The sequence below is a fragment of the Pleuronectes platessa genome, chromosome 11 (assembly GCF_947347685.1).
Source record: "Pleuronectes platessa chromosome 11, fPlePla1.1, whole genome shotgun sequence".
In the NCBI taxonomy this organism is placed as follows: Eukaryota; Metazoa; Chordata; class Actinopteri; order Pleuronectiformes; family Pleuronectidae; genus Pleuronectes; species Pleuronectes platessa.
Window position 1 is genome coordinate 4963848 of NC_070636.1, and position 27556 is coordinate 4991403.

At 42.4% G+C, this 27556-nt stretch overlaps 1 protein-coding gene across 1 annotated transcript in view; it reads left to right on the forward strand.

The window, feature by feature from the left end:
• Nucleotides 1-26838, forward strand: part of mta1 (metastasis associated 1) — a 40370-nt gene extending 13532 nt beyond the window's left edge. The window contains exons 3-18 of the mRNA XM_053435018.1: nucleotides 2040-2133; nucleotides 11880-12006; nucleotides 14119-14182; nucleotides 14469-14586; nucleotides 15783-15885; nucleotides 16779-16878; nucleotides 17402-17590; nucleotides 19450-19524; nucleotides 19976-20034; nucleotides 20282-20517; nucleotides 21666-21817; nucleotides 22335-22524; nucleotides 22683-22781; nucleotides 23247-23402; nucleotides 25483-25631; nucleotides 26153-26838. Coding sequence (XP_053290993.1) covers nucleotides 2040-2133; nucleotides 11880-12006; nucleotides 14119-14182; nucleotides 14469-14586; nucleotides 15783-15885; nucleotides 16779-16878; nucleotides 17402-17590; nucleotides 19450-19524; nucleotides 19976-20034; nucleotides 20282-20517; nucleotides 21666-21817; nucleotides 22335-22524; nucleotides 22683-22781; nucleotides 23247-23402; nucleotides 25483-25592 — 1872 coding nt within the window. The 3' untranslated portion in view covers nucleotides 25593-25631; nucleotides 26153-26838. The remainder of the gene's footprint in view (nucleotides 1-2039; nucleotides 2134-11879; nucleotides 12007-14118; nucleotides 14183-14468; nucleotides 14587-15782; nucleotides 15886-16778; nucleotides 16879-17401; nucleotides 17591-19449; nucleotides 19525-19975; nucleotides 20035-20281; nucleotides 20518-21665; nucleotides 21818-22334; nucleotides 22525-22682; nucleotides 22782-23246; nucleotides 23403-25482; nucleotides 25632-26152) is intronic.
• The last annotated feature ends 718 nt before the right edge of the window (nucleotides 26839-27556 follow it).

Sequence of the window (27556 nt, forward strand, 5' to 3'; positions counted from 1 at the left end):
CTACTAGAGAAATTGAAAGTATAAAAGAAGTATATATTTCAAATAATGTTTTATGAGGCACCGGTTTGATTATTTACTTCATTCAAATTATTATCTTTGTAAGAAACTAAACATTTTATCCGATAAAATCAACATAATACGTCAGCCTTGAGAATTGCTCATATGCTCAATACAATAACGATAATTGTAGAAATAAAAGATACATCGATAATATACGATTTTAAGTTTATGAAATGTACGGTTTAAATCAAGTACATCTTTATGGCTCTGGAGGCAGTAAGCACTTCGTTGTATTATCACATAAAGTTGCTGTAGAAGGTGACGGCGGGTGAGTCTCAGCCTTCAGTCTCCTACATGGTTCAGTCAGAGGAGCAGAAAACGAGTTGTGTCTCTGTGGACTAGTTACAGGTGCCTCTGTGTCCCGGGCCTGTGCTGGATAATACAGAGGCTGTTTAATGTGATTGACACAGAGCTCCGAGTGAGCCGTCTGTTCTGTCTGTCACTGTCAGTCTCTCTGCTCCTCGGGGATCCGTGGGTTTCTCCTCCACGAGGTTCGAGATAAATGTCTAGAAAGTATAGAACAGTGTGAAAGGGAAAAAAATCTTGACAACCACCAACTGCTCGGAACTATTGAAAAAGAAAGAGTTTGGATGGAACTGTCTTTTATGTAATAGTCTGCGTATGCAATGTTAAATACTCTGAACTTTATAACACTAACAGAAATCACTGTCTTGTATTTAGTGCAAGAAATTTAAGGATTTAAAAAAAAATTAAGAAACACAAAAATGACCAAGCAGGCGATTCTTTTAAAATTGATTGAACTGCTGATTATTACCTTGATTTCTCTTTTAGTCCAGAGCGTAGAAGGCAATAATACAAAATACAAAGCAACATGATGGTGTCAGGTTGATTATTTTGTTGAACCAACCCAGTTTAGTGTCATAAATGAAAGGGAAGCGTAAAAAGCTCTTATTTAGGAAGGCAGATCCATAATATTACCGTTTCTTGGTTATTAAAATAGTTTGTTTTCATGTTCACAGTCTGTCCTTGAAGGTTTAAGAGAAATATGCTTCATGTAACATCTTCAAATTTATGGCAGCTCTGTCTGTATTATATCTAAAAATGTCAATGTGTATGTCAGGCAACGGAAGAAGATAATATAAACCAAATTGAGAACCCTGGAAAGCCTTCAGATTTTATTTGTAAAGAAAAGTGTTCATTTGCTCAAAAAAAATATATATAAATAAATCGGCAAATCTTTTTTATTTTAGGCAAATCTTTTTTATTTTATGCAGAAGCTTCTTTTCTTTTTTTCCAAATGTTGACTTTCAGGAAATTGGATTTTAATTATTTTATAATTGGCAGAGCGGCAAGTCTGATTATAAATGTCTGCAGACTGTAAAAAAAATGTCTCCACTTTGCTTGTCTTCCGTCATCCCTCCTTTCATCCTTCTATTTATGAGTTTCTAATCCAATGTGCCCTGCCTTTAGTAGGCTGCAGATATTTTTGTTACCTGGGATGTTGTACACAGAGCTGCTGTGTGACGCACAACAAATTTAAGATGCATTCTGACAATAAAGGCATCATCATCATATGATTGCCAATGATATGTAATGCATCAATATTGTAATCTATACTCTTATATTTAATGTTCCTCGATGTGTGTGGAATTTAAAAAGATGTAAAAGCTACAAATCCATTTCTTAATCATTAGCACTATTCAATAAGACGTTTTCGTGCAGCTCCTAATTTAAAACCAGTGTTGCATCAAAATACCAATGTAGTGTTACTGGGGAGAAATGAATCCCCCCCCCCCCCCCCCCACACCAATACAGTCCTTCCCTGTCCTGACAACTGCAACACTTATTGTAATTTTGGAGAACACTTCTGAAGTCTCACACTGCGTTTTTTAAGCCAAACTTAAAAAAAAAAAACTAGCCTCATTAATGTGTTTTTGTGTGTCTGTGTGTGTGTGTGTGGGTGCTCTGTGTGCGGCACCACTTGTTGCCGTGGTAACGCGATTGTCTCTGGTTTGCAGACAGCCAATGGGAACGTGGAGGCCAAAGTGGTGTGTTTTTACCGGCGCAGGGACATCTCCGGCACACTCATCGCCCTGGCAGACAAACATGCAAGTGAGTGACCAACCATAACCCATCCAGTGAACACCCGGCATGAAGAGCTCACCAGCCAGGGCTGAGAACCAGTTCCTTTTGGCAGACCTCTGCTGGTTGTTCTCCTCTTCACATCCAAATCCTCAGAAGATTCCTCTGAACCCGAAAGCGCGAGCCCTTTTTGGTATGAGGCGTTACATTTGCAAACCAGATTCTTATCGAGGGGGTCATACAAATTTAAATAGTTTGTGTGCTGTTACCGAGCTGAGAGAAACACTCCACACTGCAGCCTCCTCTGATAGGTCTGATTCCAGGCAGCGTTCGATTTGCTGGATGTTTCGACATGACGCCACCCTGTTGAAGTGTGGCTGTGTGGCGTGCACCTGAATGCGGTGCAGCTCTTTAGAGCTTGGAGCAAGCCCCGCAGCATCTGGAACAGCTGGAACACATTGAATGGGCTCAGGCTGCATTGTGCGGCCTTTCTAACGTTCCAGGTTCCACAAGGTTTTTCAGGGACAAACACAGTGAAACAATGGATTTAAAAATGAATGAATGGAAAGAACGAGGTTCAGTTGAAAATGGTGAATGATGGAAGACTTGCAGGTTACCAACGTGCATATAGAGACTTCTGATGGCCTCCCCGGTGGTCAGCTGGAAACGATGCCTTCAGGGCACTGACCCAGAGTGCCTGGATTCAAATAGTAAAGAAGAAGAGAGTATTGTGATTTATTCACACTGTATAATGTTTATTTTTTTTTAAAAACATGACAAGAAGTTTCCTGTTTTGGCACAGAGCTCTATTCTCCTCATCTGACCTTTTGTTGAAGCAGCTTGGTCATCCAGCCAGACAAGATACAAGTCAGATGCAGATTCTAACATTTATTTGTATTTAGGATTAGGATGTGTTTTTATAGGAAGACAATTTACCTTTAGACTTTCTTTGTTGCTTGTCAACACTGAGCTACATCCTAAGTATAATGTGACCACTAAACATCCTTTGTAGTCGTACTCTTACTTTGTCACTATCATTTTTCAATACAGATATTTTTTAACGCTTGCAGAACTGTCATAATATAAATAATAGTAGTGGGATTAAAGGTAAAAGTATCACGTCCAAACTCAAAAGTATAAACATCTGTTCTGAAAGGCCACATGTTGAGTTGGTTTTGAATGTTGGGAGTCATCATAGAGCAGGGGATGCCACAGTTAGTAGTGCAAATGGGAACAATGGTGGTTACTTACAGAGAGTCTCTCCTGATGGGCATTTATGATCTTGTGCTGAGTTGCACACACACACAAAGTCTTGTAGGTAGCGTGGTAAACTCCAGCTGCTCAACCGTCCAGTCTCTGTGTACCGTGGGTGTGAATGGCAGGTTGTTGGTTTTAGAAAGTTGTACGACTTGTCGAATGCAAACTTCATCTGTCGAACAGGGGAGCCTTCTGTTAGTCGCTCCGTGATCCAGTGAACGTGTCACCTTCTGTGACGGCTCCACTCGGTCGCCCGGTGAGGGTAAAAAAAAGAAAAGGGCCACGGGTGCCAGAGGAAAAAGGGCCGAAGCTGTTCGAGAACGCGGTGACACGACCGAGCGGACGGTGTCTGTTCCACCTCTGGTCTGAGATGACCTGCATGTCTCTGTCTCTGTCTGTGATGTGGTGCAGCATGAGTAATGTCAACAGCAGTCGCAGACAGCTTATGGTTATGTCGGCTTGAAAGGCCGGTTTGAACTGTGGTTAATCGTGTGCCTGCTACCTGTGCACAGGCCGTCCGGAGCACAACCACGACTTAACGACACAGTTAAACTTAAACCATACAGACAAACTTAAAAGCAGGGGAAATCAAATAAGCCTAATTACATCAATCATAGAAATTGGTTAATAGTGGTACATCCTGACGTACTGCACCCGAGCTGTCATTCCAAAAGTAGAGACGCTGTCGTCGTTCAGGCAAAAGCAGCCACTAGACTTTGACTGGGTGTGGCCAGCTCAGTGAGTGAGTGTGTGTGTGTGTCTGTGTGTCTGTGTGTCTCTGTGTGTGTGTGTGTGTCTGTGTGTGCGTGCACAGAGAGGGCCTGGGGGGTGTATCCGTGGCAGCACCGGATTGTTTGTTCTCTTGGACCACACAGCATCAGTTTCCCAGTGTGTGTGTCCCTTTTTTAAGAAAGTCTGTGATTATTTTTGACTGGTGTTTGTGTGCGTTCATACAGTCGCTGCTTTATCTGAACACACCTTTTTTTATTTTTACTGCAGTTTGGGTTTATTCTGCTGATGTGGTTCTCCTCTGAGTTTTTTTAAAGCCCCAGTATCGACCACGGTTTGAGGAGAAAACACATTTGAATGTGTCTGGTTTCTCGTTGCATTGCAAGTAAACATTGATATTCGAAAGCAGCCGAGCTCAAACCCAGCGGTGTTGTGATCCTCTGGCAGACTGACAGACGTGGCAGGGCATTGTTTTATGAACCTGGAGAAATGTTTGTGTTGGTTGCTCCTATGCCGGCCTCTCAGATTCGGCTGTGCTCTGCCAGCTGCAGTTTGGTGAGGGGCTTCCAGACATTTGCAATATGTAAAAAATGCATGGCAGGAATGGTTGCGCACCGCATGGGTGTGGGCTGTATCCTGTCTGCGTTTTCTGTAGCTGCAGCCACACTGTATGCACCTTTTTGTGTGTCTGTGTGTGTTTCTGTGTGTTAATGTGTTCCTATGCATGATGAACTTCAGCTTTGGGTCCTGCCACAGGAGTTACTGAAGGGGTACATTTAATTCAGTTTCGTTATGGATCAGTGGAGAATGGCAGCCGTTTGTGTGCGAGTCGTGTGTGTGTGTGTGTGTGTGTGCGCCTGTACGAGTCTGTGTGTCCTCGTGTGAGTCATTGATAAAATATTTTTGCTTGCAGGGATCCTGAATACTCCCTCAACAGGGCCTCCAAGCTCCGCCATAAGCCCCTCCCCTGTGAGCAAAGCAGCCTCCTGAGTGGTCAGCTTCCGTGGCGGACTTGGCATTTTACCTCGCCGGCCCCTCCCTTCAGACATTTGAATTTGCCATGACTCAGACCTTATCCTATTTTTGAAATGTGGCTCCTAGCTCCAGGAAACAATAGACAACAATAGCGTTGGTGAACTGATGCGCACAAGTAGAATCCGTAGAATCCCTTTGAGACGAGCCGGTAGTGGACTGGTCATCCCCGTGGTGCCAAAGTGGAACGTGTGTCCACTTGTTTTTCATATCACTGTTAAATAAGTGAGTACCAGGAGTCCCTACGTGGAAAACCCCCTCAATGTGCCATGTTGTACCGTTTCAGTAACACAATCACTCTGTGTGGTTTACAGGACTCATGATATGTAATAGTGGGACTAGTTTCCACAGTGATAGAATGGATTTTCTCATTTTCTTCCCGGGCTGCGGAGCTTTATGAACCGCGGCAGCAGCTTCGCCTTGTGTCGCTTCACATCGAGTTGTTGTCCCCGTTACTGAGCTCATGGAGATTTCATGGTGTCGTTAATCAATGTAAGGTATCTAAATGAGCTTATTAGTTTGAGCTTCATAAAAATCCAATCACGTTTACTGTTTGTCAGGGAGGAAAAGGGACAATGATGCTAAAATGCCCTTTTTACCGCTGTACACACAATGTCCTCATTCATTAGGTTTAATCAAACGTTTTCACCTTTTTGCTTGTAAACTAAACTGTTGTTGCTTTCATGTCTTCTGACTACCACGATGTGTAATTTAGAAAACCAGGTTACAGGTAGTAAAAGCATCATGCATGTTCACGTGCACTTTAGCAACCTGTCTACTCTCAAACTTGTGATTACACAAAGTTGTCCACTACGAGGATCTCTCTTCTACTTCCTGATACAGTTTAGATTACACAGTACGTTAAATAGCAGATGTCCACTCTGTACGGTGAATGTTAGCAGTTATTTTGCTTTCATTGCTGATAATAGAGTTTTAACTTATGAGAACCAATCAGGAAGTGATTGCGTCATCATTCTCACGCTTCTCTGTTTTCTGCCCGTGCAGACGACAATGCAGCTCCAGAGTTTAGAAACCAACATGGGGTCAGCAGCAAACTTCTCAGTTTTTGTTGCTCTAACACCAGAGTAGTGTGATGGACAGCCGTGATAACAGTGATGCGTTTTACAATTCTGATATACTGAGTTGAAATTCCATGATTTGTTCTTCTTTCGACTTTTTACAATACTCTCTCAAGATTTGACCTTTTAGTGTAACTTTATATCGACTCTTTGAGAAATGAACAACCTGGGTATCTCTGCACTTCCACCTCCAGGACAACACAACTGAACGCACACCGGACTTGAGGTGCCGTTGTAGCCGTATACACACAAAATGATCATCACTACAGCAGCACATTGTCCCGTCTCACTGTCTCACTTTTGTTTTCTCATGACCGAGCTCGTCTTGTTCTTTCTCTTGTTGGGAATGTGCTGAGAATGAAGAACAATGTTCACGATGCAGTTGTGTGAGCTGGAAGGACATTAACATAACAAACTTTCAGAACTTGTCCTTGACTGGGCCAACACTTCATCTAACTTGCAGTAGTTAGAGCCGAGCAATACTGATAAAACTGTTCTCTCAATACTTATGGTGTGGTGATGTTTCAGCTATGACTTTGGGTAACTTCTGTACGTGTCATGCAGCCTTTAAGAACAGGCTAATACAATATTTAATGAATGCCATAATAACAAAACTCACATCCCAGTATTGATTTGTATTTATCGATCTCTCTTGAGTTTTAATTATGAGTATTTTTTTTTCAGACCACAGCTTTTTAAAGGCAAATCTTCATATTTAGAGCCGCCAGCGTCCCCAGTCCCTGGTCCTCCTCCTACGCAGACTCACTCTCTGGATTATAGAGGTGTACTCAGTTTGTTATGGTAAAAAAAAAGCGGTCCGCTGCGCTCACCTCCTCTTCTCGCCCTCAGGCCTCCTCTCTCTGCTGCTTTCCCTCCCCAGCGACCCTCTCTCTCCTCCCCCCCCCCTTCAGCCCAGTAAGGCGACCCATTCATCAATAATTGATAATTGGCAAGGACAGGTGAGATGGAGAGGCAATTTGTAGAGAGTACGGTGTGGGTGCACTGCCAGGAGATTGGCTCAGAGGAGGAGGAGGACTGAGGTTGGGGAGTTGACTTCTTACTCAAGGACTCTTTGCCAGGGGCCAGGTGGATGTGCCCGTCTGCTGATGGGCCACTGCACACTCCTGTGTGTGTCCCCTGGGCTTCCACTGGGGACAGCTTTCAGACTGAAGATCAGTTATTTGGGGATCGCTTGTTCATTTGGGAAAAAGGGGATATCTGGGTCAGTGGTAAGGAAAGAGGAACTGAGCCCATTTCCTATGAAAGGACACAGGAGATTTAACATTCCTCCTTTTGGTGTCCCATCTTCTGCTCCATAGACTGTTTATAAAGATGGATGACGCTTACTCCCACTATCCACAAATTAAGCCAAAATATCCCGGACGTGACCGTTGCCATCTAGTCACTTTTGAGCCAGAGTCTGGTCCGTAGAGATCAGTGGAGGCTGCCGCGGTATGATATCCTTCGATGCCCTCACTTGACCAATCACGAGTCAGTCTCATGATGTTTCACTCCGTTTTCATAGCATCAAAATCGAATGAATGCAGAACCTACATCGGGGTGATAAATGACCTGAATGACAAAACCTCTATACCTTTTCGTTTGGTCCATGTCTGATCCACTAACATGGAGGAAGCAGGGTACGAGACCCATGTAAACCCTTATTATTTATTTGTTTTAAACCACAAAATTAACTTGTTTAAATTAATGTTGAGTAAATAACGGTAAGGATCACCAGGAATTCAAGTTCTCCGGCCCAGTGTTGTCACGTTTTTAACAGAGCATGTTATTTTAGCTGAAAAGCCAATTTCTTCCAAACAGAGAGAGAACACTTACTCTGCTTTCACGTGTCTTTCGTCCCTTTGCTTCTTTAATAAAGTATTTTCTAGAAGTTAAACTAAAGCCCTTCATCTCCTAAGCCTCCATTTGTTTTGTTTTGTGCCAGAGCTCCTTACCCCCAGTGTTTATTTTGAGGACTTGCTCTGACTATTGAGCTGATGATCAGCTTCCTGCGGTTCTGTGTCTTGGAGACAACCCTGCATTGCCTGGAGGAAGAAGACAAAAAGAAGGTGCAGCTCATTAAATTTTTATGAAATATTAGGCTTGTTAAGCTTCAGGTTTAACTAGCAGAGGTGCTGCATCACAAGGGAAAACCACCGCTGGCTGTGGGGAGATTGAATGGGAAGTTTTAACACCACCTTGACATTTCATAGACCTGAATTAAAGACCAAAGGAAGTAAAAGAATGGTTGGGGTGCAGAGCGCATGGATTAGATCAGCGAGTCCCTGGTGTGACCCCTCTAGTGTAACTTTGAAAAGGAGGCTTTAAATTAAAGGAAATTCACAGATTATACTAAAATAATTAGCAGAGTAATTTACATGGAAAGAAAATTGCTGATGAGTCGCGAAATTGGGCAGCGCTTCACAACCTGAGCCAACGGGAGCTGAATGAGTCTTGGTCAAAGTACAAATTAGAATTTTGAAGTCCTCATAGAATTGTGCTTTATTGAATCTTTGTAAAAAAACAATGTAAAGACTGTTATGTCATGCTCTTCATTTAGAGAATATCAGCTATATGATTATCAGACTTTTTTTACTACCTAAATATCGATATGAAGAGTCCTGGAGTTCCATCTTGTTGTCACCGAGAACAACTCTGAAAGACGTTAAATATTCTGAGGCTGCTCTCCTTTTCTTCTTCTTCTTCTTCTCGCCTGCATAACTTTTCTGTTGCCGTCATTCATTTTTCATGGAGCTCATTCTGTCCTTTTTCATTTCAATCAAACCGCTATGAAAAATATACACATCTTGGTGTGTGTTTGTTTGTGCGTGTGCGCGTGCGTGCGGCTCAGTCTTTTCTCCTTCAAAGTAAAAACATGTTTAGCTAATCATCTAGATACTCGGGTTTGTGCAGCTTGAATTTGATTCAGTTGTATTTCTTTTCAACTGGAACAAAAGTGTGAGTAAATATCTTAAAATGAAAAGGAAGAACATAAATACATACAGGACAAGAAAGTGGTAGAAGTATCCATGTAACATATGTTTTGATTATACCCCACATTAGAGAGTTGGCCTTTCCGAGCCTGAGAGAACCGAACCAGACCTCGATATTTCCCCCGGTTGCAGGCTCGTTTTTTTGTAAAACCCAAGTTGACAGCCGAGCCAACGTGATCAAAACCAACATGTCTGTCCGACCGGCGGGTCTCAGCGGGCTCGGGTCGGGTGTCCGCACTCTAACACACGTGCATATTAAATTTAATGTCTCTCCAACTCACGTGGTTGATGCTCACACACATTTTGTCTCCTCGCTCACCTTCTTACAACTTCCCACCTCAGCTCGCATTCTCTTTAATCATGTTTTCCCTGTATTAATAAGCTCGGTCTACATTTTTTTGCTTTTATGTGGCAGAAGATGGAGCGAGGCCCATGCTGTGTGTGTTGTGTGTGTGTGTGTGCTTTCTTTGGGCATTGGAAGTGTGTGTGCTGGGTGCTGAGCGCTGGGCAGAGTGAGGGAGTGAAGGAGTACTTATTGATTTTGGCCACACATCTCTTCTCCTGAAAATCCCTTGATTGCTTTTGTTCTGCTCCCCGTCTCCCTCTCTCTGTCTCGCTTCCTCTAATGAAACTCCAAATGAATTGGAGCACGTACCGACTGCTTCCCCCCCCCCCCCTCTTTCTCCCCCTCTCTCTCTCTCTTTCCCTCTGCCCGTTTAACTTCGGTTCTCATTGTCCTTTTTACTCTCTCTACCCCTTTTCTCTCTCTCTCTCTCTCTCTGCGCCCGTCTTTGTCTCTCGCGCTCCCTGCTGATTTCTCTATCGCTCCCCTTCCTCCTCCTCCCCCCCCCCCCCCACTCGCTGCCTTTACATCTCTGTCTTCATCTCATGCTCCCTTGCTCTTTATCACTTTTGTCACACTTTCTCCCCCTTCTCTTCTCTTCTCTTCTCGCCTATTTTATCTGCCTCTCTGTTTATCCGTCTCCCTGTCTATGTCACCTTCTCTCCCCCCTGTCTCCCACCTTAATTTCTTTCTTATCCAGAGAAGAGCATGTGGAGATGTAGCCTACTAGCTGCAGCATCTAAATCTGTTTGTGTAGAGTGACTTAGGCACATGACCCACTCCTATGGGCGGAGAACCCTTCAGCCATCGCTCTGTCCATTCATACTCAGACTGTTTTTCACTCAGAACCATTGTTTCTTACTTTTTTCTTGACACAATCTTTGCGAGTGGCACGGTGATCCTCCAAGATTTTCCTTCTAATCCAGGGGGCCGGCCGCCCTCAAGGTTAAACGTTGGATTAAAAGGAAAAATCTGCAGTGCCAAACCTCCAGGAACTGACTTGGGAAATAATGTCTCAATCAACAACACAAGCTTAAAAAGAAAACTCAAGCAGTTTCACACACAGAGGTCAGTTTACCAGTCAGGTGGGGAACTCCTCGGCCCGTGAAAACAATCGTTTCACGTCTTCTGTGCTTCTCGAGGCTCTTTGTCAAGTCTGAGGACACAACAGTGATGTTATCACTGTAGCACAAGGCCTGCGTTACAAACTGGGGTGACGTGGTTTTAAAGACACAGGTGTTACAGAGGTGGAGAGAGTTTAATCGAAAATCGACACTTGGTTCTAAGATTGGAAACGTAAGATCCAACCCGATGTCTTCAGAGCTTAAAATCTATCTCGGACTTTGCTGCACTGATTTTTTATCATCCTTTTGTGAATGTTTACTAAATCACAACATTTCTGTCAAACTACTACAAGATCATTTTAGTAGTTTACATGATAGATTATCCCCTCTTATTTCTCTACTTCACCAGGGATACAATATAGTAACATGTTTTGTTGTGTAGTAGAATATGTGTATTTCTTTGAATCAAGAGTAAAGCAGGCTGCCACTTTTCAACATTGGTTAAACTGCAGACTTTTTATGTTCAGCATTTTGACTTGAACCACAGCAACTATGTGTATCGTAATATAATGTGAAATAATGATAATGAGCGTAAACTAATATGATGATTGTATATAATATGTATTTTGACCATATCACCCAGCCCAATCGTTTTTGCTCTAAATTACATCCTTTCATGTTCATTTAGTGCGTTTGTTGCTCGCAAATGCAGAACCAGTTAAATAATAATATATTGAAAACACAACCCTCAGGGGACAGAGATAATTGTGAATCTGTAAATAATTCTGTGATCAGGTTGAAACACTGAATTAAGAGAGAAACTGAGCCTGAATGAATCATGTGGATGGAGTCACTGAGATTTTATGTAAAAATACCTGCGTTTGTACACAAGTCTCCTTCTCTCCCGAGACTTCATTGTTCTGGTTCATTCAGGAGTGTGCGTGTGTGTGTGTGTGTGCGTGTGTGTGTGTGTGCGCGTGTGCGCGTGCGTGTGCGCGTGCGTGTGCGCGTGTGCGCGTGCGTGTGCGCGTGTGCGTGTGCGTGTGCGTGTGTGTGTGTGTGTGTGTGTGTGTGTGTGTGTGTGTGTGTGTGTGTGTGTGTGTGTGTGTGTGTGTGTGTGTGTGTGTGTGTGTGTGTGTGTGTGTGTGTGTGTGTGTGTGTGTGTGTGTGTGTAGATGCAGCCTATACATTGGCCAGTTTTCCCCGTGGACTCAAACGTTCCACCTCATCTGATCTACGTACGTTTGACCTTTGCCCCCCCACCTCTGTTTGCACCCAGGGGAGCTGGAGGAGGAGATGGAGAATCCAGAGATGTCCGACCTCCCTGAGAAACAGAAACACCAGCTCAGACACAGAGAGCTGTTCTTGTCCCGCCAGCTGGAGTCTCTACCTGCCACACACATCAGGTACACCTCACTGGTCCTAAACCACTAAATGATGGGCTGTTGTTGTCTATTTCTTTTTTCTTGTTTTTGCACATCTTTCTAAAAAGACATTTTGATTTGCTCCGTGCACGGTTTTGACAGCAGAACAGATCTCAGGCTGTGAATAATGGCTCATCTCTTCTTTTGAGCTACTGTCGAATCTAAAATCCCAATTATCTCAAAACAGAAAAGAAATTGATGCAAAAAAGTTATGAATAGATAAATAAACTGCGCTTGAAAATGTTATAAACAAATAAAATCTTCTTTTTTTTTGTCACTGGTCCAAGACTACCTGATCATTTTCACAGGCTCTTTTTTAAATTTGTTCTTTTCATCACGTGTAGTAGCAGAGAGAATAGGGACAGACAGGAAACAGGAGAAGAGAGACAGATATGACAACAAAGGTGCGTGGCTGGATTTGAGTTTGTGGATGTTTTGGTTATGTGGTATTCCACCTAACCAGTCGGCCATCAGGGCAGCCCCATGAATAATTATATCCACTCTGGAGATAAGGGTTGGATTGATGGTGGCTGTCCCCACGATGTTGAGCCCCGACAGCCTGCCAAGCTCACCCTGTCGCACACACACACAGAGAGACACACACACACAGAGAGACACACACACACACACACACACACACACACACACACACAGTAATATACTCATTATTTAGCTGGTCATGTTCTAATCAACCAAGTCTTTTAGTATTAAGGTTAAGTTTGATCAAACATAATTTACATCACTTCAAATATGTGTGTATATGACACAGTGATATAAAACAGCTGTCCACTAGTTAATCTCAAACACATGAGTTACAATACTTCTTTAATACAACATGGAAACTGCACTTTTTAGGCATTAAGGTGAACTGGCAGATTAGCTGCATTGGATTCCATTAGACCTCACAGGTGTACCTAATAAAGTGCACAGTAAATGTATGGCTTTATCGTTAGTGCTGATTTCTGGGGGCCGATACCCAATTCAGATATATCGATCAATATATATGTTTTGACAGTGGTTCCTGAGATTTTATAGAAACTTTATGACAATAAATGTAAATGAGGTTTGATAATTTACTGTTTATCCATAAACTTTTATATATCAACTAACAAACCCAGAAAAACTCATATTGGCGATCTTGTGGGCAAGTTGTGTTTCTTCTATAATTTGTATAAACCATGTAAAGTGCCTTGAGATAAGCGTATGTTATGATTTGTTGCTATACAAATACAATTAATTATAATTTAGTCAAACAGTTATCACACCATTTAACCCGCCTACTCTTTTACAAAGCTTGTTTCTACCTGTTGGACCTGTTGCTGTGAAAATATCAAATTAATAATGACAATAGTTAATTTATTCAGTCCTTCAAACGTAGTTTGAATCAACCGTCTGACAGGCTTAGTCTTCCATTTGGTTTCAACAAACTCGGTCACTAAGTGCTTCACTTGTACCTGGCGTGGAGCATTAAATGTCAACAGAAAGCCATTTCTACATATAGAACTACCTTTGCTCATTAGTGAACTCCAGGCAATCCCACTTAATCATCACCACATTATTATTTGACATTTCTGTAGAGTCGGAGGAAGAGGGAACTGACATCTGCTCGGGTAAAAATAGTCTCAGACGTTTGTTTAGTGTGAAGTCAAGCTCCATGAAGTTTTCAAACTGAACACGAGTGTGCGGCGACGTTACACAACACAAGTGGAGGACTCTGCCAAATTGTTGTTGCTTCATGCCGGAGAGGTTTGAGTAATTCACTGATGAATAATGTGAATCCAGACAGACGCAGTGAAGGGACATGGCTGGATCAGGATTTGTCAAAAACAAAAAACGGACCGTTCCAACTGGAGCCAAATTAAAATCATTGTTGCAGAAGTTTAGATAAATTTACATCAAAGTTGGATCTTGCACAGTTTCTCTAGCTGGTACGAGTCTGGTCCAGCTTTTCACCCTGCACTGACGTAACCAGTTATCCCACAGACTTTAATTTGCCTGTGTTTCACCTGAAACATTCCCTCTCTCTTCGTCCTCTCCTCCTTTTATCTTCCTCATCTCACTCTTCTTCCCTCCCTTCTTCTGCCTCTGCTCCAGGGGGAAGTGCTGTGTGACTCTGCTGAATGAGACTGAAGCCCTGAAGTCCTACCTGGACAGAGAGGTACGTGCACGGCAGCATGATGCCGCGTCCTAAACTGTGATTAGGTGCGTGAAGAGTTATGAGTTTCGAGATTCTTGTTTCGAGATGAATTATTCAGCGTGTTGACCCAGAATGTTCTGTTCACACACGGTAATGAGGAGATGAGAGACTCGCGGAGGGGAAACACACACACACACACGCATACCGACAGACAGATACCCTCCTCTTTCGCCTCTTCCGTTTTCCCATCTCGCGTCCTGTTCCTTTCATTGCATCCTCACGCCTTCCTGCCATCTGTATTTCCCAGGATGCCTTCTTCTACTCGCTGGTGTACGACCCTCAGCAGAAGACTCTGCTGGCTGATAAGGGCGAGATCCGCGTTGGGAACAAGTACCAGGCCGACATCACCGACCTCCTGAAAGACGGTACACTGAGCTTAAACCTCGTTTTAATTGACTTTTTCTTTTTCTTCTGGGAAGTTTACTTAGTCCACGTCTTGCTTCAGGGAACTTTTTCTCTCTTGTGGGATTTATTTATCTTTTAAAGCAGTTTCTCAGCATTAACAGGCCGGCCTCATTTCATGTTTCTGCAACTGCCCTAGTCTCAGGAACACTTTATGAACACTTGTGAACTTTGCCTCAGCTTCTTGTGCCCCGAGCAAGTGGTTACTTCTGTTTTTTTATTTTTTTTTTTACAAGCTACCCCCCCAAAAAAATAGAGTTTCCATGGCAACCACAGTGTGGCAGCGTGATTATACATAATCAGAGCATTTAAAATAATAGATCACTGTCTATGTTCTGCATAGCTGATGGTTTTACAGCCACCTAGAGAATATAAGGAGGATGAGGCAGTGACCTGTTGAAAACTGCGTGGAACTGAACACACAACAGTTGTGTAGTTTCTGCCCAAACCTTAAAGCTGCAACTATTTCACATACAAAACCTGATCAGATTATTTAGTAGGAGATGGACGACATGTTTCTATCCTGTTCCCGATGTCTGGAATCAATCTGTTCTCACTGAAGCTGTAACTCTGTAAAAACAGGTCTCACATATGTAGTTTTATTGCAAAAAACAGCTGGGCACTGCGACATGGCTCAAAGTGGACAGCTGTGTGTGATACTCAAAATAAACTCCAGTGCTCAGGTTGATCTTAATGTAGGAACACGTCACCCCAGTGTAACCATGTACAGATTTTACTGGCACAGAGGATTATTGATATCACACTTTTACTGCACATTCGTTAATGTCAGGTGACTTTACGATATGTCCAATAATTATTATTTTCATTATTAGTCGATATTTCCCTGACATTTTGTGATGCACAAATGTGACTGTGTTCTGCCAGATTTAGGTTTTGGTAGTTTCCCAGGGTTTTATTCTTAGCAGGAGGAAAAAATCTGTAAAGCTCTGTAATTAAATATATGTTAATGATTCTGATGTGTTAGAAACTGCGGCAGCTTGGTTAGTGAGTTGCAGGCAGACAGGCCGTGCATTTTCTCATTGAAGCTTTACACAGGGGGGTAATTTTTAGAAAGATAATTAACTATCATGTTGATTATACGTGGGACAGATGAAGCAAATTAATTGTCTGCATCTGTGTGTTTTCTGGGTTCATGTAGATGAGGGCGACGGCAGAGAGCTGGAGAAACTGGAGGAGAAGACCTGGGACCCTAACAGCTTACTGACAGAGAAACAGATCGACCAGTTCTTAGTTGTTGCTCGGTAAGTCGACACCGAACCGCACAACATGTGGGACATTGTCTCATTTGCCAAGAGTTAGTTGTTGAAGATTGACACCACTGTCATGTCTGTGTGGTAAATATGAAACTCCATCTAGGAGATGCTTAGCTTAGCACAAAGACTGGAGACAGAGGGAAATTGTTAGCCTGCAACAACAAAGAGGAAACGGTCTTCTCCTGTAAAACTTCCTGTTTTGTTTTTACAGATCATACTTATCTCAATAAAATGTCTTTATTTTCCTGCTCATTGCAAATAGTTTATTATCAAAGACTTGATATTTACACAAAGACTTTCGAATGGACAAACACACACTTTCCTGCTTATTCACAGACGTGTCTGAATCAAAAGTAAACAGGAACATGTGCAGGAGAGAAACTGATGTTTCCTTAGAACTTCAGATAAACTGTTATGTTGTGAGTGAATGACCTGTTTCCCATGTTTCCACCCGTCATGCTAAGCTAAGCTAACTCGTCTTCTTCATCCTGCTTCTTATTTAAGTCACAAAAGTGATACTGATCTTCCCACCTAATTCTCAGAGAGTAATTATGTGTATTCAACTAAATGTCTCTGACTTTTCCTAATATTTGTTCGTCCTGTTTAAGAGTCCAAGTGTTTGCGTTGTAGTTTTGTGCTCGTGCTAACTGACCGGAGGTTTATCTGAGAAATGCTCCATTACTGAATATTTTATCAGGAAGCACCGGATTTAAGAATTTTGCTGATTTGTCTTGCAACATATTTTGGGGGGAATGAGTAGTTCAGTGTGTGACCTTTTTTATAGAACTACATTAAACACCGAATCTCCGTGGAGGAAGAGCAACCCAAAGTTTGTTTCCCAGCTCTTCCTTTATCTTTAATGTCATGTTCGTGCCCCATAGGTCGGTCGGCACATTTGCCAGAGCGTTGGACTGCAGCAGTTCTGTGCGGCAGCCGAGTCTTCACATGAGTGCTGCTGCAGCCTCCAGAGACATCACCTTGGTAAGATACACACACACACACACACACACACACACACACACATGCACATGCACACACATGAAAATGGCCTCAGGTTCAAGCGGCATCACACCACAGAGAGCGAGAAGCAGGGCAGTTAACCAAAGGAAAAGTGTCTGTAGTGCACATGTGTTTGTCTGTTTGTGTGTGTGTGTGCGTGTGTGTATATGTGTGTGTTTGTTAATGATTGTTGAGGCCTGTGTCTGGTTCTCCTTAACAAGCACTTGGCCCCAGAAGCCTTGTGTGGGTCTATTCTGCCCTAGATCTTATCCTCATATATAAAACATAGATGAGAGGCCTCCTAGCTACACACACACACACACACACACACACACACACACAAACTGAACCCAAGGGGACTACATATAAACACCATGGATCGAGCAAACAAAAATGTCAGTCCAAGAAGTCAGCAGAATATCGCACAACTTTATGACTTAATATGTCCATGACATTAGAGACAGTACTGAGACTAACATGCCCAGTATTTCTCCTTTGTGTTTAGTTTCATGCCATGGACACACTCCACGCCACGACCTATGACATGACTCGAGCGATCGCAGCGCTGGTGCCTCAGGGGGGGCCGGTCCTCTGCAGGGACGAAATGGAGGAGTGGAGCGCGTCCGAGGCCAACCTGTTCGAGGAGGCGCTCGAGAAATACGGCAAAGATTTCACCGACATCCAGCAGGATTTTGTGAGTAACAAGCTTTTAAGAAATGATTGAGAGATTCTATGATATGTAGTAATTTGGTTTCTCGCATTTCTCGTATTTTGTAACCTTACATTTACATTTATGACTACAACATTTTAATCTAATGAAATTATTTATCAACATAGCTGTCTCAATTTTAATTGGAGACACTAAATTGACAACCAGTGTGGAGATGTGTGTCTCTGTGTTGAAACCCTGGTGATCTCTCCAGGTTGAACCCCGCCTCTCGCCCAATATCAGCTGGGATTGATTCCAGCTCCTCCGTGACCCTTAAAGGATAAACCCTATTGAAAATGGATGCAGATATATATTTATCCATCTTTGAAAACGGAAATAGGTGTTATCGATTTCTAGAAAGCGAATAAGAAGAATATTATCCAAAACATCTAGAGGTGTCAAGGCTTTATTTTTTTAACCGTGTCTTTGTGGTGGTTTTTGAGTCTTTTCCAAAGGCATTTGCACTTCAACAAATCATAAAGCTTAGTCATGCACTGAAGACGTATTGAGGGTAGTATGAATGCTGCTCATCAGGAAGCCTGTGTGTGTGTTGATGCCCAAATCTCATTTAGAGACGTGTACAGTAAGTATTCAGTGCACTCGCCTGTTATTTATTGCAGAAACCACAGAACGAGAGCTGAAATCCTGCCTCAGACCTTCAGACTTCATTTAGCTGATTAGCTTGTATACAACGTTGAAGCACAATCGTAAGCTTGTGAACCAAAGCTGCAGCCAACTCGTACCGGAGAGTGAAAATGCTAATAACAAACACCGTTCCTCACTAAACGCATCTCCAGCACATATTTTTAGTGTGATCGTGACAAAATGCAGCAGCGAGAAAGATTCTTCCTGCTGTAGCTCCTCTTCATCCTGCTGTAGCTCCTCTTCGTCCTCTGCGCTCTCAGCTTGAGGAGAATGGTGCTGCTGCCCTTTGTGGAGCTGCCTGCTTCAGCTCTCAGCGGGTGCCTCACTCCTCCACCTGGTGGCCGGCTGCCGTCCCTGCCGCTCACTCGCTCTCGTTTCCACTCGAGCCGTCTCTCTTAACAACAGGACCACACCACCATTATGGGTGGGGCCACGGCTTGACAGCTCCTCTTCCTCCCAAACTTCTTACAGGGACGTTTACAGAACTACTTCAGTGGGTTCAATACAAAGAGAAGTTTGTTTATAAAGACAAAGCTCTTTAATATCTCTAATATTTACCTAGTTCACTTAGATCTAATGATTCTTTTCAAGACGTCGTCTCTTATTTTCTTCAAACGTACTTGTCTTGGATTGTGTTTACTTTCATCTTCAGTTCATAGGTAATCTAAGTCTGGTGTATTCATTTATTTTATTTTCCTGGTTTTGTGTGGATAATGCTTGCAACACAATTATTATGGTTTGGGCGTCTTTAAGTCTGTTTGCCATAGAGGTTATGTTTTGATTGCTGTTGCAGGATTACGCAAAAAATATTTAATATACCATATTAAATAATTGAATTCGATCAAGGCGTATATTCAGGATTTACATTTTTCAACTTCTTAGACAGATTTTTAGTTTATTTCAACAGAAGTAATGCATTTATCCTTGAAATACATAAAAACAACTCTCAGTAGAAATTGTAGAAAGCTTCAGACAAAGTTTGCTTATGAAAGAGGCTTTTTGAAGGTTTCAGGACGGTCACAGTGACGTCACCAGCTGCCTTGAAAATGTTGAGGCTGAAGCTCTTGACAGTCGAGACCCTGTTGAAAACATTTCATGCTCACTCACTTCATCCAGATTTTTTTAGGCAAAAGAAAAAAATAATGTTTTGTTCTTTCACTGAAATAATGATTATTTTCCTCCTTCTCCTCCGTCTGTAGTTGCCCTGGAAGTCCCTGACGAGTATTATTGAGTATTACTACATGTGGAAGACCACAGACAGATATGTACAGCAGGTAAAAACATCAATTATACACTAAAAGGTTAAGAAAACAAATGTCTGTCATTTATAACTCGCTCTATTTGTTCATGATACATTTACTTTCCTTACAGCCCAGTAAAAATGTATAATAGCCTCAAGTAATTTAGAGTAAATCCTGAGGAAAGACAAATGTATATTGGGGATTTTCACTGATTCAGAGATTCGCTGATGAACAAATTTCTTCCCCAAGAAATGAAGCTGCCCTCACATTCTATTTTGTTCTCCTCTCTCCGCATGTGGGCCAGTGTTAGTTTGACATTCATATTCTGTTTTTAAAGATAGTGGAAATAATTACAAAACCAAAGACATGTTTATTCATATTTAAGAACTGGTCAAAGATCAATACAGAGTTTAAACGTGTCCTTAAGTCAGGGTCTGATAACTTTTCCTCTCTCCTTCCTCCCCCTCTTCTGTCTCTGCTCCAGAAACGATTAAAAGCAGCCGAGGCAGAAAGCAAGTTGAAGCAGGTCTACATCCCGAACTAGTGAGTGGTTTCTGAGCACTGGGTTTACTTACGTTCTTCAGAGGTCGTGTGTTTAAAGTTTAGAGTCGATCTTAGCAACATTTCTGTGATCAAAGTTGGACTTGCACTGTTGTCAGAGCAGACGCGTCTTTCTCTCTGTTAACATTCACGACAGCTCTCTGTGAAGTACCAGTGAGTGTGGCTGGAGGCCGATGTTCTGTCTCCTCTCTGTCGCTCTGACCCCGTCTCTGTTTCTGTGCCCCGGCAGTAACAAGCCAAACCCCAACCAGCTGAGCAACAACATAAAACCACCTCTGGTGAACGGAGCGGCGGCTCCAGGGGTCCCAGGACTTCCAGGGGTCCAAGGGGTTCCAGGACTTCTAGGGGTCCAAGGACCTCCAGGGGTCCCAGGACCTCCAGGGGTCCCAGGACTTCCAGGGGTCCCAGGACTACCAGGCGCGGTCCAGACCCCCGCCCTGGGCAGAGCCTGTGAAAGCTGCTACAGTGAGTCATTGTACACGTGTGTATCCTGACACAACTTTTTATCTTGTATTGACCTGATTTAAGATTAAGAAGTGACTGGTTAACACTGACTGGGCCTAAGTCAATGAGATGCAATACGGAAAGTTCTACACAGAGTTCTGTGGTATGCCCTCTAGTGGAAATACTCATAATATGAGTAGTACACAGCAAATATGTAAACAAGTGGATCTCCGGCATTAAGTGGATCTGGCTACATCCTGGATCCATTCACTCCAAACTGCATCCTGTTCTAATTGTCTGTCGTTGTGCTGCCTCTGAAATTCACTGTGTGTTCTGTGTACACAAAGTAACACACAGTCCTTTTTAAATTCATCAGACAAAACAATAAACACAACATTAAAAACCTCATTAACAACGTGAGGGATGTTGTTTGATCGACTGTATTGACGTCTAAGATGTTGAGTCACAGAGAGCATCAGGCGCCACTAGAGGTTGTGACTCAGTCCCCCACCTGAGAACGGACAAGCTTATTTCAGAGATTGGTTCAGTTTCCAATGTCCTCACTACATTGTTAAGCTACTAAACCATATTCATCCACTCTGAAAACCATTTGAGAAAAGTATTGTTTGCATGAGAAAATCACACGTGAGCGTTAAAACCGAGAGAAACGTGTAGATGTACTTGTGATGCTGTTAAAGGTTTGTTTACCTCATTCATTGTAAAGACGGGACTCAAACAGCAATAGACCATTAGAACTATGAGCATTTGTTGTTCCATAAACATTCCAGTGTCCTTTTTACTGGTTCGTCAATGAAATATATCAGCAACAAAATGGACTAAAGATCTGAATCGATCATCCGGCCGATATCTCTTCACTAACTCGTGGGAGGAGCTCAGATGAACTCTGTCTGTACGTGGAACACATTTTAATTGGATTATAAAATGCAGAGCAAGGAGGAGCGTCACATGACCCGCAGGCACGTAGTGTTTGAGTTATTTCAGAGGTCGTACTTAATTCAGTGATGAATGATTAAAGGTTGTGTGCCCCCCCCGCATGCACAGGAGATCGCCTTCGTGATCACACGTGGATCATGAATCACGATGAGTGTGTGTGTCGCTCTGCACTCACTGTCTTCTGTGTGTGTGTGTGTCTGTGTGTGTGTGTGTAGGCAGCAGCTCCTATCAGTGGTACTCGTGGGGACCTCCCAACATGCAGTGTCGCCTGTGTGCGTCGTGCTGGACCTACTGGAAGAAGTACGGAGGGCTGAAGATGCCCACGAGGCTGGAGGGCGAGAGGCCCGGACCCGCCCGCACCATCATGGTACACACTTACATACTAACAACAGAAACACACACTGCTGTGAACGCTTCACTGATCGTGGAATCTACTTATTCTGTAAACCACAAAAAGCAGCCTCACTGTTCCTGACTTAAAGTCTTAACTTATCCTCTGAGGAAAAGTTCATCCTCCACAGAAAATCCCTCTTTCTCCTCACTCATCTTCTCAATTAAATTAGTATGTTCAGGACATAAAGGCTTAATGTTTAGATTATTAATCGTTATTTTGTCTTTACAGCCCTCCTGAGCATAAGGTGACTTCTGAAAGTCAATTTTTAACTTTTTAACTTGAACTATTTTCATATTCATATAAGAAAACCATCAAATCTTGACTTGGGAGAAGTTCGAAGCAGCAAATAGTTGGTTTCTTCGTTCAGAAAATTTATTTGAACTAATTATTTATTATCAAAGAAGCTGATAAGGTTCCTGTCTCATTGTTTCCCACAATGCATTGGTAAAAAACGTTAATGCTAATGGCCTTGTGTCGGCTGCACCTCCAGAACCCCCATGGTCTCCCCATGCGCCACGGCGGCAGCCCCAAGTTTGCCGTGAAGACGCGACAGGCGTTCTTCCTTCAGACCACCACGGTGACACGGATGACTCGCCGCCTCTGCCAGGATATCATACGACCACGATTCCTGGCCAGGCACCCGTACCTCCCCCTCAACACAGCAGTCATCAAGGCCGAATGTGAGACTCTTCAGGACTATGTCCCGCACACTCATCCTGTTCTGTGCCTGTTTGAATACTGTATTGGAGTTATATGAGGTTCTCTTCTTCGCCACACCTCCACTTTTTAAAATTCATTGAGTTTTTATCGGCTCTTTTCTTCCCATGGTTTCCTACAGATGCCCTGCGGGTGCCAGAAGGGCCTTCAGCACTGAAAAAGCCTGCAGCACTGAAACCTGTGGAACGTAAACCTCTGGAGTCTGTGGTTCGATATTTAGGTAAGAAGAAGCAGGTCACTCTCACCAGACAGACAATGTTTAAAACTTAGTTTCATTGACTTTGTTATTAGCACCTTTTAGAAATATGTCGGGGTAAAAATCTTGAAATCTTTTTATTTTGAATAGATTTACAAAAGATTCTCAGATGCATGATCGCAAATATGCCATTTGTTTTTTATATGTAAAACATGTAAAGATCCACGTCAGAGGAAGCTGTCTCATTTAGTAAATTACAGCTGGCATGTTCCATATTTGCTGAAACGAGCCTCGGTGCAATAACAGCACGAGTCCGGCCTCTTGTTCCAGGTCAGCAGCTGAAATTAATGAGTCACTTGTGTTGATTTAATTCTCTTTTTGTTTTCCTCCGTCGCTCTTTGTTCGTCCTCTCTGCTTAACAACCTGTTTTCCCGCCTCTTCTCCTCTCTTCTCTCGTTCTCTCCCTCCATCTCTCTCTTCACGTTTCAGAAGCACATCCCTGTCCGGTCAAGCCCAACCCTCCGATCCGTGGGGCGTCCATCTCTTCAGCCAGCCTGACGCCCATCAAATCCTCCCCCATCCTCAACAACGGCTCCCCCACCATCCTGGGCAAACGCTCCTATGAGCAGCACAACGGGCTGGATGGTGAGTGACGAGGAGGAGACGGGAGTAAACACACTGGAGATTGTCTTTTGTTGTTTTTAGTTTTCTCAGTTTCAAGTCGTGATATTCAACTCTTTGTTGAAGGAGCACTCCGAGGCCCGAAAGAACATGATTAAAAATGAAACCGCGGTTATATTCAATAGATCAGGTTTTCTATTTGGAATCGCACCAAACCTCACAGACCTAAAAATATCAGTCCCATAAACATGCCAGATTTTTTCATTACGTCTCTTGTATTGGTCCCTGGGAGATTGGTGGAAATGTCAAATACCTTTTTCATAACGTGATGAAGAATTTCGTGGATCTGCAGCAACATTTCATGCTTTAACTCCATCCTTCAACCAAGTGTCGTGGAAATCTGTTTAATCTGAATGATCCGGCTGATTAGTCACTAACAGACAGAGGTTAAAACATCTGCATCCTTTAGTTTGTTTGTGAGAAGGATGTGATATGTATCAGCGAAGAACCCAACACATTTAAGTGCAGATACTAATCAGGGGATAGATCATAGATTTTTTTCATTTTAATTTATTCAAGATCGCGAAATAATACTTTTTTTTTTTCAACGGTTTCATGGTTTTATCAGAGAATAATTCATGGATCTTAATGAAAGAAATCAAAAATATTTAGGGGATCATTATTTATGAGTGTGTGGATCCAAGTAAAGATCCAGATATATTAAAATGTGGCTTCATAAGTGGAGGAGGGGTTTGTAGTCTACTCTATTCTAATCAGTCAAATATAATAAATCAACAGCTTCTAAACAGATTTTAATGTATTTTCATGTTTTAATCATTTCAGCCTACTTTAAGTTATTTGAATTGTATTAACACAAACTAAATGATATTGCATTAAGCTTGAGTGTTGGAGCTTTAACGCCTCTGCTGCACATTCTGTAATTAAAATATTGAAGTGTTCAGGCTCATCCGAGCTCCAGCACTGGGACGAGTTCCACCGCCGAAGGGTTAAGAGTTTGTGTGGTTCTCTGAATTTTTTTATTTTTTGGGGTTACGTCCCACTTTCCCTCTCCCCTGTGAAACGAGAGAGAGGAAGAGACAGACTGAGAGATCAAGAGAGGGAGAGTATGCCAGAGAGAGGGAGAGAGAGAGAGAGAGAGAGAGAGAGAGGGGGATCGGATCGGCCTTGCTGCTTTAGCTGGAGGCTATAGTCTATGTTGTCATGGTAACTGCAGAGAGGAGGAGGAAGAGGAGGAGGAGGAGGAAGGGGGGGGGGGGTTCAGTAAGTATATCCTGAGGGAGAGCGTCTCAACTGGTCTGTGAGTCCACCTCAGGCCGAGGCTGGAACAACACACCAGCAGGAGATTCCAGATTTTAGATGATTTTTTTTATTGAAGCACAAACTTATCAACGTCATCATTAGTATATTGTGCGTCTGAGTGGAGGTGAAAAGGTTCTGACAGGCGTGTTTATCTTAAGTGTTAATCATCCAGATCTTGGATTACTTGTGTTGTTTTAGTGGGACCAGGCGGTTGTGTCTTGTTTATTTAATGCAGGTGAGTTGTGTTCGAAGTCACTCAAGTGGCTTTGGGGAGATGAGTCACTGTTTTGCTTTAATTTTAGAAGAGATATCGGTATCGGAACATATTTCTCAGGACAGTATCGGCTTCAAATGATCCATATCAGTCCAGATTCAGAAACTTATTTGCAACTTCAAAGTGAAGAAGCAGAACTCAGCAGTTTACACAGAAACCTCAGAGGGGAAATGTTGCTCCCAATGCATTCGATGTGAAACGAGCCTCATGGAAAGATGATTTCTGAATGTTTTATACTAAACTGGTGTTTTACAAGTACAACCTGCTGTGGGTTGAGGAGATTGTATACTGAGTCAAATGTAGAAAGAAGTGACAACTTCAGGATTTTTCAAATAACTTAAAGTGAGAGTGAATAAAATCTAAGTAATAAAAAAGTATTTAAAGGAGCCACTAGGGGGCAGAGGATTTTATCATTGATATTTGTGGCGGCAGCATCAGTGGACTGTTTTTTGACTGAGGATTTGTTTCCCTCCTCCTCCTCCTCCTCCTCCTCCTCCTCCTCCTCCTCAGGCTCCAAATCTAAAATCCTGGCTCCTCAGTGGGACATCATGGCCAAGCGGATGAGCGAGGTGGCGCGACCTTCGGTCTCGATGCAGGACGAGATCCACGAACTGGACTGAACGCTCCGTGGAACAACCTCTACTGCAAACCTCAGTCAGGTAACGACAACAAACAGGAATAAGCTCCTTATATAGAAGTGCTGAGCTGAGTGAGGACGGTAGAGAGCGATTTGTCTTCTGATCATTTCAAGAAGAGGTGTAGTTTTATCATTTATTGATTATTATTTACTTATCACTGCTTGTGTTTACAGTATTCAGCCTTTACTATCACATATCACACACTATTACATGTATTTCTTCTTATTACGTCTTAGTTATGAATATCCTGACTTTGTTAAAGCATATTTATTTGGTTAATGCACGTTTTCTTACATAACTGTATATTTTATTACTTATTTAGTTATACTTACTAACACTAACCCTTTATTTTTACGACTATGGAGGTTTTTGTATGATTATAGTTTGATAACCGGTGTGACTCTGAAACATGTTGTTATTGTTTGTTAGTATAATTGTGTTAATGATTTATTAGGTTACACATTCTGATGGTTCTCACTTGTGTTGTTGGACGTCAGGAGAACTCGTGTTAATCTGTGTCCTCTGTGTCTCTGTCTCAACAGAGAGGAAAGGGGGGGAGGGGGGGAGATGGAACACGTGTTTTCCAGTGAAGTCGATGGCGGCTGAGTGAAGACGAAGCTGAGAGGAGACGGACGACAGCGAGGGACACACTTCTTCAGCCAGGACGAGTCTGCGTGGACGAATCCATAATCCATCAGTGTGGCTGTGGTCAATCCGAGGACTGACTGTACAGGACTGTGTTTATTACTCACATCTCTTGTTATTACTGTCATTGTAATTATTGTTATTGTTATTATAAGTTTTTCTTTTCTTTTTTTTTTTACCAACTATAACTCAGCTTATTGTTTGTCGATCAAACGAAAGGAACTTTTAAAGTTTCATAAAAAATGCTTGCTAAACCCTGTGGAAACGGGTGGAAGGACTGTAACATAAGCCACTTGCATCTTCTCTGTGTCTGTTCTGTTGTTTCTTTTTGTTTTTCTTTAACAATTTCAATTCAACGAGGAAACGCACTTTGATTTCGGTGACACACGTTAAACTCCTCGTCTTTTTGGTTTTTCGATGAATTCGAAACGCTTTACGGGAAAATCTTCGGTTTTGTGAGCCGGCCCTGATCTTCGGCCAGAGAGGTTTAACTTATTGAGAAAGACTTGCTGTTTTTTCTACCTTTTTCACAAGTAATGCATCTATGCTTCAATACTGTAATTAAAAAAGACAATTGATTTTCCCTTCTTCTTCTGACGTCTGTGCTCTGAGGTGCCGTTTCTTTTTCAGGCTTCGCACTCCAGGAACGAAAAAAACAGGGTTTATTAAAAAATGACATTTTTTATTACCTTTCGCCAAAGAGCGCACGTTTTCATCAGCGTTTGTTTGTTAGTCAGCAGGAAAACTACTGAACTGATATATTTTTTTCTGCGTACGGGTCGTTGGACTCGGCCTGAAGAAGATTCCATTAAATTTTGGAGAGGATCTGAACAAACGGGCGCTTCCAGGATTTTTTGTTTGTAGTTTCATGTGTTTATATTGTAGTGAAACACTCGTCAGTTTCAATCAGTCACAGTGGATCCTTCAGTTTTTATGAGAAAATACAACAATATGCCAGCAACACGCCTGCTTCTGACCTTGATTTCTGATTTCTCATCTTTATACATTCAGATGTCGAGTTAAATATTTAGTTCTCGACCTTGGAAACAGCAGATTTAATAATAATATAAAACATGTTTTTTAAATGCTTACAAAGTGCTCTACATAAATGAAGATAAAGCACTTCAGCACAAATTAATTACATAACATTTAGCTGATGCTTTTATTCAGAGCGACTTCAAATTAGTGCCTTAGAATTAGTTGATTGGTGCATCTCACATTAATTCTAGCAATGGATAAAAAGCAGGGCATGAAAAGTTTTGGTCATGAACAGATTTTACACTAATGCACAAATTTCAAAG